Consider the following 20556-nt stretch of genomic DNA (forward strand, 5'->3'; position numbering starts at 1 on the left):
TCCTGAGGTGCGCCATAATGCTGCTCTTCAGGGCATTTTTGTCCGCGACAGTGTCCAGCTGAAGTATTTCATGATGGGCGTTGGGAAACATGTCCAGCTTGTCTTTCAACACTCTGTTTTCCCACAGTGTGATCTTCTTCTTAAACGCATTCACTTTATCGGACTGCTCAAAATGATCATTCCCCTTCCCTTGCAAAGATAAGTTCAGTGTGTTTAGGTGCTCGAACACATCAACAAGGCAATGTGGGCCAGCCAGAACTTACTGTCAAACAGCTCAGCATAAAGCGAGTTAGTCTCGGAGAGGAAAGCTGTTGTTTCTTCTTTCAGTTCGTAAAACCGAGTCAAAAGTTTTCCTCTCAACAGCCAGCGAACTTCCGAGTGATATAACAACTGCAAGTGCTCTGCGCCCAGGTCTTTACAAAGTGTTTTGAAACACCGGCTATTCTTGCCACTGTGTTTAATGTGATTCACCACTTTTACAACATCTTTCAATGAGCAATCAAGCACTGGCACCATGTCTTTTGCGGCTAATGCCTCCCGATGGAGAAAGCAATGGTTCCAGGTTGCATTAGGTGCCCTCTCAAGAATTCTTTTCACCACTCCCAAATGCCTGCCAGTCATGCAGGCAGCACCATCAGTTGTAATCCCAACGCAATTGTCCCAGCTCAGGCCCACAGAACCCAAGTACAAATCCACAGAGCTGAAAATCTTGTCTGCCGTTGTAGTGGTAGGCAGATCTCTACTGTAGAGAAACTGTTGTTGTATATCTCCCTCCCAAACGTGCCTCACATATACAAGTAAAATCGCATGGTTGGCTATACTCATCCATCTCTAAGGCGTGCTTTGCCTTAAAATAATGCATGAAAATCATGCCGCGACCCACCAGTTAAGAAACACTGTTTTAGTAGGTAGTTCTGCTTACTAAAGGGAAGCAAGCTCAATTTTGTATGTACACCTGGATTTTTGTATGTCTTGCGTGACAAAGGCGTGTAGGTCTGATCGTCTGACACGATACAAAACATCCTTACCTAACATTATGTTTGGTTTAACATAAAATTGTCTCACAACACGTTTGTTAGTTTAGTTCAGTCAACTACCAAATTATATTTAAAACAGGGGCTAAACTATAAAGCTAGCTTATTATACTCAACGATAAACTACCAAACCAACCGTGTCTTTGTGAATTAATAGGCTAGCTACGTCTTTTACGTCAGACACACATACTAGCCATATCTCCAAAATCCCAACAAATGATACCTCATTTTGTAGCTGTGATCTTACATTTTCATTTCTAGCTGCATGGCGGTTCTCCATTTATCGTGTTGAGTCACAATTACATTCTGTTTTTTCCGTGTCAAGTATTTGGTAGGTTGTGTCACTACATTTTCAGAGTAGCTTCCCCAACACTTTTTGTACGGTATTTCGATGAGAAATAGCGGTATTATGCAGGTTCGGTGCGGATTTCAGAACTGGGATGAAATCATTAGTTGGCAGGTGGGTGATTTATGAATACGTGCGGTTTCTGAACACTTCAGGGCTGATCCATGTATCACCAGTGTGTGTTGAAGTTTTGATTCTTTTTGAAATAGAATCAATGAAAATCCAAAATTTTGAAATGTAATTGGATTCGGAATTTCATTTTTTTGTCTGGAAAAAAAAAAAAAAGGTCAGGGCCAGATGTACCAAGGAAACCGTGTCAAAACATCTGCTATATTGGTCACATTCCAACATGTTAGCGAACAGTGGTCCTAAATACACATCTAAGAAATAATGCATTATGGCATGCTGTCCATATTGAGAAAGATTAACTGAACTTCAAATTCATTCATTGAAAAAAATGCTTTATTGGCATGTATTTATTTCTTGGCTATCAATCAATCTGCAATAATTAGTCAATAATCGATGGTCTTACCATGTGCATATGTGGGTCACAGAGAGATACTGCAAGAGATTCAGCGGTTGCGGTTGGAACATGAGCAGGCCTCTCAGCTGCCTCCTGACAAGGCCCAGCAAAACCCCACCCTGCTGGCTGAGCTTCGACTTCTCAGGTACCCGCACTTACACCCAGATACGCGTGCACACAGCTTCCTGGCTGCATAGCACTTCTGTATAGAGCCAATGAAGAGGAGGTACATATCTCACTGACAATTGGCCTGCAGGAGCATAGATCATTGTTGTTTAACTAACTGGATATTATGGGAGTGCTGACTACTCAGAAATATACAATTGGTGTGACTTAGGGCAATTTCCAAACTGCTCCTAGCCTCGTCAAGAAAAGTATTTGAATCCAAAACAAATACTATTTTGATGGGTATGTGGGTAATATATGCTGAGTCGATTATAAACTGGCACAGGTTGCACGGTTCTGTCGGTAATATTGGGACTCCTCTCCTGTCAGGCAACGCAAGGATGAGTTGGAGCAGAGGATGTCTGCTCTTCAGGAGAGCCGCAGAGAACTGATGGTGCAACTGGAGGGTCTCATGAGACTGCTGAAGGTATGAACTCTGCACACCTGCCACACAGGGTGACTGTCTCCATTCATTACCACTGCCTGCTGTAGCTTTTTGGAACTCAGTTGTTCAGTGAAACCAATCCAGAACAAATGCCTGCATGTATATATGTATACAGTGGTTTCGTGTTTCATTTTGCGCTTCTGTCTCGGGAGACTGCAGGGTGGTGGCAAATTTCTTCTTCTTTTTTTCACAGTAACTACTTATTGTTCGCACAACCACCACCAGGTGGCAAATGTGAGCATATCTGAAATACATGCAATGTAGGGGACACCGGAGTGTTGTATTTCTTGTAAGAGTTTTAAGAGCATTCCATGAACTTCTCCAAAACTAGCGTAATATCAAAAGAAAGCCAAATAATATCTAAAGTTGGCCAAATAATAGCTAAGTAACATTGGGGGGGCTAAAAATTCACCGCTTTACAGCTATAAAAAACTGTATCAATACACCAGATTTAAATAGACATGTCATTTCTCATGTTTCTTTGTTTGCATAAATGCATATTAAATATAGCACAAAGCATTTTTTTTTTAAATTTATGACCGCCTACCTGCCTTATCAATGTGACTGTACTTCATGACCGTTATTGCTCTTGGTTGCAGCTGCTTGGCAACACCCCATAATGTCATCTTTGTAAGCAAAGCTGTAAACAGTGGTTAAAGATTTCTTGTGGCAGTGATGACTTTTGTTTTTCAACTTATGCAATATTACAAAAATATTTCCTAAATAAAGGACAGAAAGCCTTGATCTTTCAGTTGCTGAATAGCATGTGATGAAGGAGAGAACATTCACACCTACTGTAGGTACCAGCACCTTCTGCTTTTCATCTGGTGGTGGGTTTTGTGAAGAAAATCGTACAGACTGCCTGTATTTCTTTACTGAGTCGATTTTATTGAATTTCAAAAATTCTATTCATGAAACACATTTCACATTTATGAAAAGTCGTGGGAAGAGGGTGTTGCATTCACAGTGTTGGAGTATATTTTAAGTCTAAAAAATACGTCAGCTCTGGCCTTACAAGTGTTAAGGAGGTGCTGTGTGCATGAAGGTTGGTATGAAGGTATGAAGGGTAGTACACATTTTTATCTTTCTCATTGGTGACAGCAGTGATATATTAATTAGTGATGCTTAAAAGATCAAAAATACTGTAAGGGTACACAATACTGTGCTCCTTCTAAGATGCTTTCCATTTTATTAACCCTTTTTCAACAGGAGGAAGAGCTGAAGAATGCAGTAAGTGTGTGAAATAAGCAAACCAACACCGCTTTCACTGAATATGAAGAGAACTGGGATTCAACCATCTGGTTTTCAGTCCAAAATTGTTTGCGTTTGTATTCTGGCCTGTATGATATTGATGTAAAATATTCTAAATATATGTATTCTATTTTATCACTGCATTAACTTGAAAGTGATTGAATATGCAGTTCACCAATAAGTCCCGATTACTCAAAATGTCAAAAGTGAATTGCTTTTTCTCCCATGTCCTCTTCATATGAATGCATCAAATTTATGTTTTGAGGGAAGTGCATTATTTTCCTTTATACTAAAAGCCCATGGCTGTAGTTTTTGCATTTCATTTTCTTGTGTGGTGAGGTAAATAATGACCCCTTGTTTTCCTGCACTGGTTAGTAAAATGGTCTATACAGTATCCTAATAGTCTCCATGGAAACAGCCAATCAGTCTTCATGTACCAGCCATTCCTCTTAATGTAGACGTGACTGATACTTATAATTAGCTTCCGGCAAGAAATAGTACAGCAGCACTATTTCTGAGAGGCTGTGGGGCTATCAGTAATGCTATACTTTGAGTTGGGTACTACTGTACAAACTGTTCATTGGAAAGGTTTACAACCTACAAATACACAAATACAAATTGTTGTATATACTGTATGTAATATCCACAGAATAAATTCTGAATATGAATGTACTCTAGCTCATTGGATTGGAAATTATATAATGTGAGGTTAAAGTACAGACTGTCAGCTTTAGCTTTAAAGGTACAATAGGTAATTTCAGACTCAAGAGAGGAATAGCAGCAACAAACAACCTCAAACCACAACACCGGTTATCCCTCCCCCTTCTCTGTAAATGTGCTGACGTTGAAACGCTATTGGCTGTGGCAGTTTCAACCATTGGCTGTGGCAGTTTCAACCATTTTCAACCAATGAGCTTGAATTATTGTACAGCTATACAATCTTTTGGTACAGAGTGTCGGGCTGTCAACAGTATATTTTGAACAGATAAGATGTTTCTGTACACCACAGAACTTATCTTCATTCTTCAGTCATCTACTATAATGGTCTTCCATTATCCATCAGGTTGTTTGAGTTCACAGGTGCATTCTTGCTTCTTAACAATGTACCAAACAGTTTGATTTTTACACATCCAATGTTTTGGCTACTGTATCTCTGATCCACCCTCTGATGGCCTGCTGTACTGGCATTGACACTTCATTGGTACTCATGAGAGACAACAGCAACAGACTCCAAATGCAACTCTAGACCTTTGTGCATGAAAAAATTATTTGTACATGAACTACAACATGCAGCTGGCCAAGAAACAGCTGACAGCCAATTGTCCAATTATTTTGGTACTATCTATAAGAGTGTAGGGTCCTCGCACGGGCTGCCAAATAATGTAGGAATTTTACTCTCTACGAAACCGGGGCGCCAATTAATGTTATGTAGCAGTATAACTGCTAAAAGTAATCAGTCTCATAAAATTACTGTTATCAGAAATATCTAACCACAAATTTAGTATTTTAATGAATAATTAAAATAACCAATATGATTGAACATACCGATAACCTGAAGGTTGGAAGTTCTTCGAAAGACTGCTTTAACTCGGCTCTCATGTCTATGTGACGCCAAAACAGACACCGGGTTTAATAAAATATATTTATTAAACAAATGTACAAACACAGAACAGATAAACTAACGGGAAGTTAGTAGAGCAAGCGTGTGTCCTTGTAACAAAGGAAAGGTAAAAGTGGGAGTGTTAGTGTTAGCTGGGGAAAGAGAGACTACTTGCGTAGTTTTACTCTAATTGCATACGCGAAAGACGGCGAATCAATTCAGGTATATATGTGGATATATATGGAATAGTCCTGTGGGATTGTGGGAGTTGTGGTTCCTTAACGTATTATTAATTGTTTCATTTCAAATTCAATGTGCTGGAGAATACATTCCAAAAAACAAAAATAGTGTCATCGTCCAAATGGTTATGGATGGCACAATTTATGTATATAATATTTGGGACATATTAATGTTATGTAAATGAAACATATGTCACATATCCTTTGCATGCAGTGACTGGTTGTCTGTGGCCCATATACATCACTGGGTGCTGAGTATTCTCTCTGGAGATGTTCTGCCAGGCCTGTACTGCAGCCATTATGTGCTTGTTTCAGGGGCGAGTTGCCTTAAGTTTTCTCTTCAGCATATGAAACGCATGTTCAATTGGATTCCGATCAGACTTGGCCAGTAAAATGTTTTCTAGTTTTTGCCTTTGAAAAACTCTTTTGTTGCTTTAGCAGTATGTATGGTATCTTTATCTTGCTGTAGGATGAAGCACTGTCCTATGAGTTTGGAGGTATTTAGTTGAACTTGAGCAGACAAGATGCTTCTGTACGCTTTAGAATATATTTTGCTGCTGCTATCAGTAGTTCCAGGTAGCGCATCATCAATGAAGACAAGTACCTGTGGTAGTCATACATGGCAAAACCATAATGATATGTTTCACAGATGAGGAGGGGGTGTGAAAGTTTTGGATGTTGGGCAGTTCCTTTTGGCCTCCACACTTTGCTCTTGCCATCGATCTTATATTTGAATAAGTGATAAGTGAATATTTGTTCACAAGACCTTTTTTCCAGAATGCTGAAGGCTCTTTTAGGTACGTCTTAGTAAGTTGTAACCTAGCCATCCTGTTTCTGCAGCTAACTAGTCGCATCTTGCAGTGTAGGTCTGTTTGTGATGTCTTCTGAGGATAGCAGTTCATTGACCCATCCACACTTGACTCCGAAAGAGTATTTCAGACACCTGTCAGACAGGTGTTTGGGGCCATGTATCTTCTTCAATATGGCCATGTAGAGGTCGTCCTTGGCCTACCAGGCCTTTTATGATTATGAGTACTCCCTTTCTTCTTAATGATGTTCCAAATAGCCTAAGGTTTGGCCTATATTTCTGGGGTGTTTTTTCTCTCTGCTGGCTTCCTTGGCAAAACTCTGATCCTAATGTCAAACGGCAATAACAAACAACAAAGACAAAAACCTAGAATTAAGACTAGATCCTGAATGCTATCTTATACTTGCATTTAGGAAGCAATTGAACACCCCTGATTAATCAGAAACACCTGTGAAGCCATTTGTCTCAAACATTATAGTGCCCTGAAATGGGGGACTATGTATGAAAACTCATGTCATTTCTACATGGTGAAAACAAATTTTGTAACAAATACAATTTAATAAAACTGTTGATGAAAAAAATAATAATAATCAAAAGTTTAGAACAATTGAAGCTTATCACTGTGCTGCCAAGCACATTTTTCACATTATTTCAGTAAAATAAATTGCCTCTAGCTGCAACTACAGCTGTTGTTTTAAACAAGACTTGCTTTTCAAGTGCTGCAGAGTAGGTACCATTCACAATGTGTTCCTACAAGATATCATAGCAGTATAAAAGAGCAATTATAGCAAAATATTGTGTAATTCCACCAAAACATGATTGCATTTTTTTTTGTTGGTATTTTATGTTTTTTGGCAGTAATTTTCATGAAGATTCTATGAATTCATGACTAATAAGCTCTGTTACCTATCATTTTGTTTTTACTTGAGGGTGTTTTTGTTGCATAGCTCATGAACATGAAAATGCAGTTAATGCTGTAAACTAACCGCATGTCATGTTTTTGCTGTGATTTGAATTTACTGAAATGCTGCTAACTGAACTTAAATTGCATTGTGGCATGCTTGGCTGTTGGTCTTGAAGTAGTGGTAGCAAGGGATTCCATTCTGTTCTTTCTGGTGAACAAGCAATGTTTTAAAGCATAAGAGACTAAGAAACTAAATGCTTTGTCATACGTTTCTATGGTATTAATTTGTGCCATGCTAAAATATCCAACCCTTTGTGCATTATTGTGAATGATGTGTAATTGCCATGTTACAGTGTTCCAGAAAAGAGGCCATTTTGGCTCACGGTGGACGTTACCTCTCCTTTTATTTCAGACTCAGGGGGCGGGTTCCCCTCGTTCCTCCCCTAGTCACACCATCAGCCGGCCAATCCCCATGCCCATCCGCTCCGGGCCAGCTTCCGCCTGCACCACACCCACCCACACGCCTCAGGATTCGCTCACTGGTGTGGGAGGTGACGTCCAAGAGGCTTTTGCTCAGGGTAGGCCACCCCGAATGCCCAACTACCTTCTGCCAAGCGAGGTTGACCTCACTCACAGTTGGGGGTGTGTTCAAATTGACGCTGCTATTGAAGCAAGCCAAGTCCCCTTGCCTCACACGATTAATGATAATGTATCACCTGGCTCGTATAAGTTGTTTATTAAAAGCCAGTACATCATATAGTGAATTAGAATCTTGTTTATACATTGAAGGCCTACAAGCATGTTTTTAATGTTTTTGAGCTGAACTGCAAACGTCACAGCCAGGAAGAGAACGCTGATGTGTGTGGGCCTTTAAACAGATTAGCCAGAGAATTCCCATCAGGCTACAGTGGTCTGAGGATTCTGAAAGGAATGGACATCCTGCACCAGCAGACATGCTGATACAACAAGGACAGCAAGCCCAGGCAGAGGAATAGGGAATGTTGTGTGTGTACACAAACAAACTCAGTCTCCTGATTTAGATCAATATGGAGTTTGCCAAATCAACATTCCCTGCACAGACACTTAGTAGGACCTAATTGAGCTAGCTCCAGCAGCATGTATATTGTCCATTTAGAATGGTAAGATGCATACAACTGTCAAATATATTCTTTCAGTTTAGATGTATTGTGCTGTCATTATTGCTTGGTGAAGGGGTTATCTGCTCTATTCCTCTCAGAACCAAAGAACAACACAACCTGACTTCAGAATGCTGGGTGATTTAGCGAAGTGGAAATGAGGTTAACGGGGCAGTTCCTGGGTTGATACAACAGAGATCAGTGTGTCCTGTGTCCACAGCATGTTAAGACAGAAATTCTTCAGTTCTTTGTGTAATAGGAAGACAATAATGATTACATCATTTTACAAAATGCAACTGTCTGTTGCATTACACCCGCAGCCTGTGACTGGACTGCTATGAAAATTAAATTGTTTATGTAGCCTCCAACATGAATTACAGCAGAGTCATCGTCTCTGCAAAGAAATGACGTCATATACATCTGTTCCAGAACATTTGTTGGTGTTCATCACCCCCCTGTGTTCAGTCATAGGGCCTGCACATATTGCTTTGAAGGGATTACCTTTGATAAAGCTTGTATTTACTGTTCAAACAGAGGCATAACTTATACAGAAGGCTATAATGATAACTGTAATAAAATTATGGAGTGGCATTCAGCATTATGTGAGTTACAGTATGGCTTCTTGAGTTTGGGTTTTACATATATATTTGGTCTTAGATATTTTTATTTATTTATTTTGATTTGTTTTCGGCATTAGTGTGTCAGGAGAAAAGGGAAAATGTGAGATTAACATTAATTTACCAAAAAAATAAATGGTACACTGACATTTTTGCATTTTAATAAATAAAGTAATAGAACATATTGAGTAATAGACCACTTTTCAGATAAAAGTTTGGGATTATCTGGATAGTCAGAGGCAAGCATGACAGCCAAAGTCAGAGTTCTGCAATATGTTTGGTACAATCTACAGTACCAGCTGATTTTCTTATAAAACAGTGTACCTAAGAACATTTATGCAGATTTAAAGGTGACGAGTGGTCACAACAAATATTGATTTGATTTAGTTTTTCATTATAGTAATATAGTCATTTCTTGATATTTAAAACTGTTGATTTCATTATTTTTGAAGCCATCTTTACTTTCTGGATATTTTTTTTAACATAATTTATCATAGTACTGTATAATGCATGTGTGTGCTACTTGACTAATTAATTTTGAAGAAAAAGCTCCTGAAATAATGCTTTGATGTGTGTCCCAGCAGGCTTCTGACAGTGTTTAAATGATGACGTTTGAGCTGTTAAGTTAATTATTTCTCCACTGACACCCTGATTATGGATATTTCTACAACCCACACAGTCTGTGATGCCAGGCTATATTCTTAGTCTGTTATATTTACAGTGTGTGTTGAAGGGAACAGCTCTCAGAAGGTTATTTATGCAAGCCATGGAACAAGCTTGCTTTTTGCCTTGGTGTTGCCAGGCAACAGTGGAATGCAGTGTGTGCTCTCCTGATCCTGTTCTCTTTAAATGGCCGTTTGTGTTCAACAGGCTCCAGGAGGAACTTGAGAAATGACTTGCTGGTGGCAGCAGATTCCATCACAAACACCATGTCATCACTTGTCAAGGAGCTCAATTCAGGTGAGATGCGTACACAACCACTACAAAACTCCAATAGGAACCTGAAAGATTCACCAATTATATTTACTTCATCCTTACCCTGTTATTAGCTATAGTTTGTTATCAATGACAAACATGTTTGAACATGCAAAGGTTATGTTTGGAACTCAATTACAGTGAATCATGTTTGGCCAAGATATTTCTTATGTCTGTTGAAGTCTCAATGTTACATATTTCACATATTTCCAGCATGTTTTGAATTTAGCAATTTAGATGAATGGTAGATTTGATCTTGACTTAACCCTCAAGCGACCATATTTTGCACACACTAAGGACCAATTTCAAACTATTGAAAAAGAATAGTTCAATAGTTCAATCAATTCAAAAAAAAGTTTTTTTTTTTTTTTTTTTTACATTTATTTCCTTTTTTTTTTTTAACTTTTTTTAAATTAAAAAGTCATTAAAGATGTAAAAGGCATTGAATTTTCATAAACATATGCCTGGAATATTTCATTCATAACCATTGTTGAATGTGTTATTCAATGTGTTCCTTAGAGGCTGGCAGTGAAACGGAGAGCAACGTGGACTCGGACTTCGGCCGCCCTCAGTTTGATGACCTGGTCCTGTCGCCCACTTCAGAGAAGGCTTTCCTTGCACAAATCCACGCCCGAAAACCAGGGTACCACCGCTGTGTTGAGCAGCATCCTCACTAACATTTAAATGCCCTCGTCTTTTTCAACTTGATAAATAAAACTTATTAAGTCCTGTATGTGACAAAATTAAAATGCACAAAGTAGCATTAGCAGCCCATGGCTTGCCTGTTAACATGTTATTTGGTGTCAGTGTTTGTCAGTGTGTCCATCTCTGTCCGGGCACCACAGTGGTGAAATGGCTATCACTATCAGGAAATAATTTTCTGTCCATCTTGTGCTGTCACATTAAAGCCCATTTCTTTCCAACGCACCTTGGATCCCCTATTCCTGACCTTCCCTCTACATCACCAGTGGTGGGAATTCAAACCTCACCTGCTGTTAGAAGCAGTTTTTTTTCAATGCAGCATATTACTTGCTAAGATGTGAATTGTTGTATTACCCACCTTTTGTAAGTCACAAAAATAACACAAAATAACTAAGCTGTAAATGATGAAATTGTGTCAGGGGAGCAGATGATGCAGACTTCATGAGAACGGATGTCGAGAGCTACGAAAACGACTCTGTTCGACAACTTGAAAATGAGTTGAAGATGGAGGAGTTCCTGAAACAGAACCAGCAAGAGAAAACGTACATGGTGAGCACTCACTTTTCACCAAACAACTACATCAACAGACCACTGCGTGTAACTCCAGCAATATCCTCTACTTATCCTTGGCTGGAGCCTGAGCAGAAGTGTGTGATCTGAGCTGCTTATCTCTGCTGCTAGTGTGAAAAACAGGCTGCCTGCAAGTATATAATATCTTCAAGCTTGCACCTGCTCTCTATCTGTTCATGTGTACTGTCTCTGTTGGAAAATCTGTGAAAAGAGGTTTTTCCCCCTCCTTTTCAGTCATTTTCCTAATTTCTTTGATTCTGCCTTTTTTCCTGGTGCTGTCCTGTGCCTCTAGGTCACTTTGCAGGAATGAGCGCATTCCATCCGTTTCTAAGTAAGTGCTCTAAAAAATGCTTCCTGCTTGATTTTCAACTTCTGTCTCACTCACCTTTTTCTCAGATCTCCAGTGATGCATTATTATAAGAATATTAGTAGTAAATATGTGGTTTGAAGGTTACCACAATATAACAATTATTTTCATACTGAAATAAAAAAAGAAAAAAGGGCTGTTGGTTGGCATGTCCAAACTGAGGCATTTGAATTCACTGTGCTAGCAACAGTGTGGCAACAGTGTGGCCTGAGGTTCCCACACTGGCATATAATTGGCCAAATCGTAGTCTCACAGTCTGTTTCCATCAAACTGATTGGTCATTGCAAGTCTTGCCATCTTCACTTTATAGGCTCAGCCTTCGATTTGGTTTGATTTAGTTTGATATCTACAATTGGACCCTCATCTATACCATTTAATGGTTTATCAGAAGGAGTAACTGACCATTGCTTGATTTCAAAGCACATCCCGATAAGATTGTTTGTCTTATCTCATCAATCAACCTGGTTAAGCTCATTGTATCATTACTGCAAAAAACTACTTTTTTTTTGTCATATCTCTCTTTCTTTTTTGCTAAATAAGACCAATGAGGTAAGACTCATTTCACGGTTTGGCAGTGGAATAAGAAAATTTTACTTGACAGAAAAAGAAATAAGATCTTACGTATTATTATCAGACTAAAATTCTTGTTAAGACAGTCACGTTTTGCAGTGATGTTATGACCCTGACAGGTAGGGCTACCTAAAGCATTGCCTAGGAAGGCATGTTAGACAAGGGCAGACTTTAGTCTGCGACCAGACATTGCAAATTGCGAGAAAATTTAAAATTTGGTTCGAAAAAAGGACAAAACAGGTTCCTGATATTATACTTAAAATATACATAGAAGGACTAATGACTATGAAATACCATGTAAAATTGTCTGACCATATTTTAAGGACTCAAATGCAACTGGCCAAAACAAGCACGGATGAGAAGAGGGCATGTCTGAATCAATGTTCATAGTTCAGCAGCTGAGCATGGCAAAGGCATGGCCACACATAGGCTAAGCATGGGTGCTTGCCATATTCCCTTTAAATGAGCAGTGGCATAATTCATCCTTCATTTCATGTGTATGTGTTTACAGTGCATGTTTTCTGCCACTAATCTGACATATGACTGTTCATTATGTCCTTTGCATACGTTGTTATTGCCTGTTGTCCCAAATCCATTCAGCCTTCCCAAACATGCATTCCAAAACATTGACTAGGAGGACATTATGCCACTGTCAGCCATCAGTCCATAACATCTTCAACTGTAGTACAGTGGTTTCTTGTTTCTTTTGGCGGTGCTGCCTTGGGTGATCCGCTGGGCAGTGGCAAATTTGCATAGTAACTACTTGTTGTTCACACAACCACCACTAGATGGTGGCAAATGTGAGCGCTCTAATCTATCGCTGTCTGAAATACTTGCAATGTTCCAACAGTAGGGGTAGCATAGTGTCATATTTCAAAAATAGGCCGAGACCAGTCCATGAGCTCATCCAAAACTAGCATACTATCTTAAGATACAGTAAACTAGAAATATTCAAAAATATTCTGTGCCATAACTGTCATTTAACAAATAATGATGATGAGGATTAGTTTAGCATTTCATTGTAAGCTGCAAATTAGAATTGGGGTTGGGAAATCTGATCTGCACGTAAGGGCAACTTTAACGTGGAGCTGTGTATCAAGGCGCACCCAAAGTAATTTTTCAAAATACATTTATTATCTCTCCAGCCAAATGCTAGAATGCTAGATTGTGCACTCAATGGGCATATCAATGGTTGTTATAATAAAGAACATAATGTAGGCTGACGCCATTTTTTTTGCTGGGTGTGAGTTAAACCAGCAATTGCTATTCCATTGTATACAGACATTGAATTACATTCAACAGTAACTTGCCTGAGACACAAACTCAGTGAGCACTTCATTAGGGTATTTATTAGACTTATTTTTTATATTTATTGGTCTTCTGCTGCTGTAGCCTATCCACTTAGAGATTTGATGTGTCATGAGTTCTGAGATGTTCTTCTACATACCACTGTTGTAATGTTACTGTCACCATCCTGTCAGCTTTTATACTGTAATAAAAATAATTATACTGCAATACATGCTAATAGAATAGTATCTAATAATAATAGTTGTAATAATTATAATAGGTGATTATGATCAGATTGAATTGGTGAGCCTGTTGCTGTCCCTGAATTTTAATTTTTTGAGTATGTGCTTACAAGATTTCACTGGCTTTATAAAAATATTTATTTCTGAGATTATGGGAGTTGATCTCTAGATTTCCAAATGGTTGTTTTATTATTATTCATTGTGTCCTCTCTTTGAAATGATATGATCTATTACGTTATGCCTTTCATCTGTATCTTTACATGACACTTTTTGGACAGACATTACTTGCCAAGCATGCTCTGCTCCTATGAAATTGCAGATGCACCTTGTGGCTGCATCTTTTAGCTCTGAAGAGCACTTATTTTTGCCATAGAAATGTGGCATATTCACTGACATGGGGTTTCATGATTTCCAGTTCTCTTTGAAACACAATATATTTATCCAGTAACATGTAGATGGTTTTGGCAAAGCACACCATCCCTGAACGTTCGTGAGCTGTCAGAGGTCAGAGGTCAGAGGTCAGAAGCGAAAGCCTGAGCCTGTGGTGTTTCCCTAGATGAGCCGTGCCCAGCCCGGAGGGGGGAGGTACGGCCTGTGAGGGTGGAGCTGAGGACGGGGGGACGGCAGTGGAAGAGGGAGCTCAGCTCGTGCAGTCGGGGGAACAGAAGGAGCATGAGGCCTGCAGCCAAACCCTCAGCAAAAGCACTGGAACTGCTTCCGAAAGATTGTAGTTAGTCATTGGTTTAAAAAGTAATATATCCATATTTAGTTATTTTTCTGCATCTTTGCTTACCATGATTCATTTCCTCTACCACGACAGGAAACGGCAGCTTACTGCCGCATTTTCCAAATAGCCGTAATAGCAGTATTATCATTGGTGTTGTGATTTTCACTATTACACTTCATTTAAGCAATGAAATATTCTTCACATAAAGTCTGGGAAAAATGCTAGGTTTGTGTTTGATTTACTGTGCTTATTTAGCGTATTCATTTTCAGAAATGTACAAGTGCCACTAAAATTTGAGTCATAGCCCTCACTCTGCGTGTCTTATCCTGCTGAACATAAATGTATCATCACAGTCTTCTTGCTTTTGTTTGTATTTTAAAGGACACAGCAGCTTTACTGAAAATCTCAAAATTCTTGTGTTGTTCCTTACATTTGAAGGTCCTTTACATCTAGTAACTCATTTAAATAATTTAGAAAAGAAGCAACTTCAAAATGTTTTTGGTCTGTTACCCAGTACCATCTTACCAGGATCAAGAATAAATTCAGTTTCAAATGTATTTTATTTGCAATACACTTACTGTACCTGCGACAATGCAGGAACCACATATTAAGGAACAACATATTAAATTGATCTTTTTCAGTTACCCTTTAAGGATTTTGAACCTCAGATAGTTGGAACTGTAAGCAAAGGACTGACTTGAATTTCAAGTGAATTTTTTTTAAATCAAAATATCTCAGCCATATTGCTTGTGTAAATATGAGTGTGTGTGTGTGTGCGTGCATCTGTATGTGTGTGTGTCTGTGTGTGTGTGTAGTATATAGATATATAATATATACACATACATATACATATATTTTTTTGCATGAAGTAGACTTTTCAACATTAAACTGGTGATACTGTAAAATAAAGCAGTAAATGACATGTAAAGAGCTAGTTTTACTCCACAGCATAAGGAAGTGTATACTGTGAAGTGAGTTGGGGATTTGAGAATTCTCAATAACACAGCTGTCTATAATACCACAGGTGCCATAAAATCAGAGGAATATGAGAGATATTGGTTGATTTTCTATTAGTGTTCTGTGTTTGGTTATTAACAGAGCATGTGTTCTAGATAAACAATATGGGTTCTCACAAGAGGCCTTCAGGTGTTTTTGAGAATTGTTTCGAATTGAAATATAGTTTTTTTTTTCTGGTTTGGTTTTATTTGATTTTGATTTCAATATGTGTGCAGATGTTAGGCTCTTGTGAGCTCACCCAACATTGTATAAGTAGCTGTAAAAGTAGGATACTACAAGATAAATAAGTTGAGTTGTTGTAGCTGATGTTTTGGAGTGCTATGTTCTCTATTCAATTCATCCAACTTGAAATTTGTATTTGAAAGGTAGTTACAAACTTTGATTTGTGTATATCAGCATGATTTTCTGCAGAGGCATCACTTTAAGACATGGGCAAAAACAGCATGGCGTTTCAGGTATTGAAAATAATATCCAATATTGTTCATTGCAGTTCCATAGATTAACGTTAATACTGATTGGAATATTCTATATTTTCTTATTTGTTCACATTAATAATTAGAACTTCTGCTGTTATGTAGTCATTCAGAGAATTGCATGATACCTTTTATTTAATTGGTGTTTGTGTATAATGAAGTAATATAGCTTGCTTTGACCCAAATTGTTTGTCTTTCACACAATGTGCTTATTATTATATACCTGTCCTGTGATTTTCTCCCACTGTTGTATACAATATAATATTGGTCCCAGTCCGATGTTCAGGATCAAATTCAAATGTGACTCATATCTTATTCTGACTTCATGCTTTTTCCCCCAATGGCAGTTATTTTGTGTTGTGGTTATGCAGTTCTGTTATACAATGCTAGATCGCAGTGAATCTCACCAAAACAATGACTACTGCCCTCTATTGCAGGAGGCTTGGAAGGGCTTTATAATAGTTCCTTTCTGGGTGTCTTTTTTGGCTGCTTCTCAGTCTGCTCTCTATGCCCATTTGCCAAATCTGCTTGCTCATGAGTATGTATTCTGTCATGTTGAGTGTGTCCCAATACAATAGGAGGTCAATTTAAGAAAGGCTAGTTGAGATGTGGCCCCGTCATTAACTCCCTTCCAGAGAGCCAGCATTATGTTCTTTATCCTGGATTGGGAAAAGGCAACATAATAGACACTATTTCATGGTATAATGGTATACATAATGGTGTCTTTTTGTAGAAAAATGCCTGATCGGACAATTTTATAGACAGCTAACTAGAGTGAATTCTGCATTAGGCTAATCATTAGTAAGATTTAGTATTGATTAGAATGCTTGCTGATTAAGTCTGTGCACCAAATTGTTTTGTGAAAGGTGGCTATCAGATTAAATAAATATTTTGTTTACTGGCTAATGTTGACCGTAGGTTGAACAAGCTAATTAGCTGCCAGGTAATATAGCTAATTTGATAACTTGGATAACTTATCTAAATGGTAAAGATGAAAATCAATTTATCCACACCACCCATGTATTGAAATGGCTTCCTTCGTTTATTTTTCAGTTTTTTAGCTAATTCGATTAAATAGATTTACCAGGATTGTGTATATGTACTGTTTGATAATGTTGAAACATATTGAATGTCCAAAGCCATCATCTTGAATCTCTTACCCTCTCTACTCCCCTCACTGTTCACCTCCTCCGCTGGTTTGCTTGTTGAAGTCAGCAAAACATCTTAATGAGGGAACCTGGAAAGGCCAAAGACGTAGTCTAACATTACCACAGAATACTGGTGTGAAACCCTGGATTTCATCCAAACTGCACATTTGTGACTTTATTATTGGGCAAAATACAATGTGACCGAGCCACATGACTCCATACAAAGCAGGGCAGCACTGAACAGAAGTCAAAAGCCTCCCTTACACACTGTGAAGTTACTCATGAAATGCCCAAATAATTTACAGTTTAAAGTATCATTTTTAAAATTTCCAGCAAACAGCTATAATGCATTTGGTTCAGGTATTTTCTCCACATTTGTAACATCTAACATTGTCTAAAGTGAATTTGGAAACAGACCACTTTTTTCTACTTGGGTCCATAGCTCACTCTTAATTTTATTCAACGTATACCGTTTCTTATTCAAAATCCATTCATAATATATTCATATATCATTGCTTATTGAACATCCAGCCTGATTGCGTTGATATTCCATCATTTGTTCAACAGTCTTAGGATACATGCACAATTGTTAATTCAACAATATTTTATTATTACCAATTTACCATACTCAATTGCTTATTCAAGATCAATTATTGATACATTCTTGCTGTATTGTATATTATTAGTAAACATATGTTCTTAATGCAGACATCCTATTAATCAACATAGTTCTTATTGCACATGTACAACTTCCTGTCTCATTGCAGATATAGTGAATTTCATCACTTATTCAATGTCAGTTCTCATTGCTGATATATACACTCATTTATGCTTTTGTTTATTCCAAATAATGAAATCTAAGCCCATCTACAACACCAGTCAAATGTCTGGACACACCTTGTCCTTTTCTGCTTTTTCTGATTGATGACAGAGGAAATAAAACCTCAAACAATTCACATGTGGTCAAAGTGCAGATTCTCAGCTTTTATTAAAGGGTATTTTTATACATTTTGGTTTCACCATGTAATTACAGGATGTTTTATGCGTAGGCCTCATTTTCAATGTTTGAGACAAATTAACATAATGTCAAATAAAAGAGTTATGTTTTGGATTTGGTTGCATATCCTTTGCATGCCATGACTTCATGAAGTCTGTGACCTACAGTGTCAACATCACCAGAGTGATGTCTTACAAGTGATGCTAAAACCTCTTTGAATTTGAATGGATCTCTATGAGAATTTGTGGGTGGAACTCAATTCAAGTGCTGATACAGCATGGAACACCTTTGTTGACTAAATAATTTTAATATGCAACCAAATTCAAAACACTGTGTTCATTTTTCTCAAACATTGAAATGAGGGGCTATGTATAAAAAGTGAGGGTTAGTACACAGTAAAACCAAAATGTATAATAAATACCCTATCATAAAAGCTGATAATCAGCACTTTGACCACATTTGAATTGTTTGATTACAGAGGGAATAAAACATTAATCAGAAAAAGCAAGAGTACCCCAAGGTCCAAACATTTGACTGGTACTGGTTTTTGTCTAATTAAGAAAAAAAGCTGGTGATGTGTCCGTCATTTCTATCATTAAACGTTTTGTAATAAGAGGTATTATGTTTGCATCAATGGCATTTGGCACAAAGCAATGCTAATTTTACACACTGCATGGTTGTTGTGTTATGTTCAACAGAGTACTGATTATATGCAAGCAAGACTCAGTGAAGACTGAACTCAGTGAATCGTCTGCCCAACTATAATAGTAGCAGCTGCATCCGACTGGGCCACCTCTCCTATTTGAACATGAATATGGAACATCTGTTCATTCTTTGATACTTTTGTCTTGAACTCCCATTTTTCATTTTTATTTAAATGGCTTTCATTCAAAATAGCAATGCTTTAAAATTCTTCTTTTTCTAATGTTGGCATCGACACTGCCCTTTTGTCTTTGTTCAGTATATAGTGTGCATATACTGCATATATCTAAGGGTGCATTTTCATATTGTACAAATGACTCTTTAAAGTTTATGCGATGTTAAATGTAGTAACAGACAAATCAAGCAGTTAGCCAATGTTTGGCCTCCATTTTTCAGTTAAACAGTTCAATCCCCTCCAGCTAACACAAAACATGTATTGTGCAGCCTACTGTCTTTAGAGTTCGAGTTATTTCCCACTGAAGGGACTACTGTTTTGGTAAAAAATAATATTTCTTATTTGCATGAAGTGCCCAATTTTATTCATGGTAGCACAGACATTTGGAGAGAATGTATAGCACTTCCCGTTGTTGGGGGAAGTGGAAACAAATGTCTGCCATTTAACTACAGATTTGATGACAAGACCAAGGGATTTATTTTCAATGGTTTCCCCTGTTTTTACAAATCAACAATGTAGTGTTACCATGTAAATATTGATTAATAAACAAGACCCAAAAAAGGTTCATTCAGCAGCTGTAAATATGACACTAATATGCCCTGAATATGTAAGGAGAACACTGGTCAAAATCTGTAATTGATTATTTTAAACGTGTGCACACAGACACACACGCGGCCACGCACAGACATGCGTGTGTGCATGTGCATATGTATGTATATGTAAAATAATCAATAATATATTATATACATGTGGATATGGATATGGATAAGCAATTCCTTACATTCTAGAAGTACAGCACATGTACTCAGACACTAGAGTCGTATCAACTCCATCAGCATTCCCAGGTCAACTAGTCAACTAATACTTTACTGTAAAATGTTTGCTCATCACATAAATACATCAGTGGTAATGGAATGTCACAAGCTGTATGCATTTAAGTGTTCAGAGCACAAACAATCACCCTCAACCTGCAGAATTCAGGAATAATTTTCTACATATCCATATGTATCATAAATCATATAATGTTATAGCTTTTGACTGCAGTTCCCCTTTAAGGGCACTGTATTTTGAACCAAAAATGTAAATTTGTCCAGCTGTCACTACTAACTGTAAAAAAGAATACTTTAAATGCTACTACTGTGCTTGAAACCTTTAGAAATAATACACTGAACAAGGAAGCACTAAATACGCCTACTTCATGGTATTGTAATAGAATTAATGATGTCTGTTTTGTATTGTTGTATTTTTTTTTGGTTTCTTTGTTTGTTTGTGTTGGAAACAACTGGGACATGTTACATTTTGAAGTGATTAAAATATTTAAATGTGAATGTCCTGGAATTTAATCATTTCTATGAGAACAGAACACACAACATGAATGGGTTACTTTCCATAAAACAGACAGACGCAATCTCTTACGTCTAGAACCAGCTCCGATAATGTGCTTCAGCTGCCCCATCTTTTCCCAGCTGATTTGTACAGTCATGGTATCTAGTGGGCCTCACTGAGGGCTGCTGATGCCAGTAGAGATCACAAGAG

General features: G+C 37.9%; 1 protein-coding gene across 11 annotated transcripts in view; it reads left to right on the plus strand.

Moving 5' to 3' along the window:
• The window catches only part of dtna (dystrobrevin, alpha), a 74664-nt gene extending 54316 nt beyond the window's left edge, over window positions 1-20348 (plus strand). For 6 of the 11 annotated variants that reach the window (XM_061253463.1, XM_061253462.1, XM_061253467.1 and 3 more), the window contains 8 exons: window positions 1935-2048; window positions 2399-2495; window positions 3723-3743; window positions 7728-7893; window positions 9939-10028; window positions 10563-10686; window positions 11165-11294; window positions 14338-20348. In XM_061253463.1, the coding sequence (XP_061109447.1) occupies window positions 1935-2048; window positions 2399-2495; window positions 3723-3743; window positions 7728-7893; window positions 9939-10028; window positions 10563-10686; window positions 11165-11294; window positions 14338-14379 (784 nt within the window). In that variant the 3' untranslated portion in view covers window positions 14380-20348. Of the gene's footprint in view, window positions 1-1934; window positions 2049-2398; window positions 2496-3722; window positions 3744-7727; window positions 7894-9938; window positions 10029-10562; window positions 10687-11164; window positions 11295-11607; window positions 11647-14337 lie in introns of all 11 variants that reach the window. The other 5 variants (XM_061253464.1, XM_061253472.1, XM_061253473.1 and 2 more) reach the window with 2 other exon arrangements.
• The last annotated feature ends 208 nt before the right edge of the window (window positions 20349-20556 follow it).

This window comes from Conger conger, chromosome 9 (assembly GCF_963514075.1).
Source record: "Conger conger chromosome 9, fConCon1.1, whole genome shotgun sequence".
Classification (NCBI taxonomy): Eukaryota; Metazoa; Chordata; class Actinopteri; order Anguilliformes; family Congridae; genus Conger; species Conger conger.